Genomic DNA, 1,876 nt, shown 5'->3' with positions numbered 1-1,876 from the left:
AACCCGCCTCAAAGCCAACACTGATTGGACGTTCGTTTGGTGAACGGCTCCAACTTTTCTTTAACGGAGAGTCTCCAGACTGATCTGAGAGTGAAACCTTGAAAGCTTGCGAGATCAGGATGGTCTCACGAGGCTACCAAGTCGTTGCCCATAGGAAGACGTTACTTGGATATAACCTCAAAATCATGAGACCAATGGAAAAAAATGGCGTTCCCCCTTAACCCCACACTGCTCCCCAGGCGCCACACGGTGATGGTTTATTGCAGAGAGGGAATTTCTCCAGTGTGAGATCAATAAAGTTAAATTATTATTCTTATAGGATGGCACTTCAAGCTAAAGGCCTGTAACCTGCTGAAGGACGGCGAAACCGTCCCTCATTTCTTCTCGATGTGTGGAAAGATGTTCAGCATGTTTTTGTCCTGTTGTCCTGCAGGTCACGCCATTTTTAAGATCACCTATCACAGTAACCATGACTACAAGGCTCTGTTCTTTGAGTCTGACGCTGCTACGGTTAACGAAATCGTGCTGAAGGTAAGTAACAAGGAAGGAAGGAAGGAAGGAAGGAAGGATCTGATTCTAAGCGGCGTTCTCCTCCTGCCAGGTGAACTACATCCTGGAGTCCCGGGCCAGCACCTCACGGGCCGATTACTTTGCCCAGAAGCAACGCAAACTCAGCCGCCGGACAAGTTTCAGCTTCCAGAAGGAGAAGAAGACGGGGCAGTAGTCTGAGGGAAAGGTTGCTTCCATCCACCGGAGGCCTGCAGTCTCATGGGGGGGATTCAGGACTTCAGATCCAGAAGGATCAGAGAAATGGAGCCGCATCAGAGATCAGCTGATGATGATTGGACAGGTTGGTCTGCTGAGCTGCAGCCAGATGTTCTCTCCATGGATCCTGGCAGTTAGGGAACGCAGGAGCATCCCTGTCAGCAGCTATGAATTCTCATCATTTTTATGTATTGTATATAAAGATTTTTATAATCGGGACATGAATGGGTGATTTAGAAAAAGCCGTTTGGCTTTTGACGCGTCTGCCTTGAATCAATGCGTTTGGTTCTGCTCTGTGAAAGGAGCAGCATCTCCATCATCCCGTCAGTTTAAACCAACACAGAAATGTTCCTACATGAATGTCTGAGCTTCTGATCTCTGCAGAGCTTTTTATTCCCAGCATGCAGGAAACGCCACCTTTTGCTTTTCCATGTCTACTTGGACGGTTTGGCATCAATAACACAAGAATAAAAGAACTTCAAGACATTTTCCAGCTGTTATCTTTATTGTCATATTCACCACATTTCAACCGGCTTCCTTTAAAATGAGATTTAGTGGGTGATTAATGTTTGTACCAAGGAGCTGAAGCATCCATTCAGGAAGCCTTGATGTCACACTTAAAGCTCATTATGCTACCAGACCTTAGCTTAGCATTAGCTAACAGCTAATAACCTCCTCTTTGCTTCCTGAAGTCGATCTGAATCTAGACCAATGTTCCTGTTGATGCAGAATCCCTTCCTGGTGACGTTGTCATGGTAACCAAAGTAAATGTTTATTTCTTTCATTTTGACTCATCAAAATGTATAAATGATTCTTCATGCAGTAAGTTTGCTTTCCTGTAAATGTTAACACTTTCATTGTCCTCCAACCATCTGCAGAAATAATGAGGATGAAGTTGGATTCTGACCCAAACCGATGGTCGATTTAAACGTTAGCAGCAGGGGCGGATTTAGGACATGTGGGGCCCTGGGCAGAGACAGGCAGGGGCCCCTCTGGATGGAGAAGACAACCCATCAAACAGCCCCATTCTCCAGATAGAGACATGTTAATAGAATAGACATCCATTATCTGTTCTAGGTTGTGTCCCTCTCTTCTTGTCCCTTTTCTTCTT

General features: G+C 45.4%; 1 protein-coding gene across 1 annotated transcript; it reads left to right on the top strand.

The window, feature by feature from the left end:
• Window positions 1-314: 314 nt before the first annotated feature.
• On the top strand, window positions 315-1,248 carry LOC107081281 (target of rapamycin complex 2 subunit MAPKAP1-like). Its single transcript, XM_015369479.1, has 2 exons — window positions 315-531; window positions 602-1,248. The coding sequence occupies exons 1-2, from the start codon at window positions 388-390 to the stop codon at window positions 722-724; spliced, it is 267 nt and encodes an 88-aa protein (XP_015224965.1). The 5' UTR covers window positions 315-387; the 3' UTR covers window positions 725-1,248.
• The last annotated feature ends 628 nt before the right edge of the window (window positions 1,249-1,876 follow it).

This window comes from Cyprinodon variegatus, unplaced genomic scaffold (assembly GCF_000732505.1).
Source record: "Cyprinodon variegatus isolate N-32 unplaced genomic scaffold, C_variegatus-1.0 Scaffold3885, whole genome shotgun sequence".
NCBI lineage: Eukaryota > Metazoa > Chordata > Actinopteri > Cyprinodontiformes > Cyprinodontidae > Cyprinodon > Cyprinodon variegatus.
Note: the sequence above shows the minus strand (reverse complement) of the source record. Positions and strands in the feature narration are given on the sequence as shown.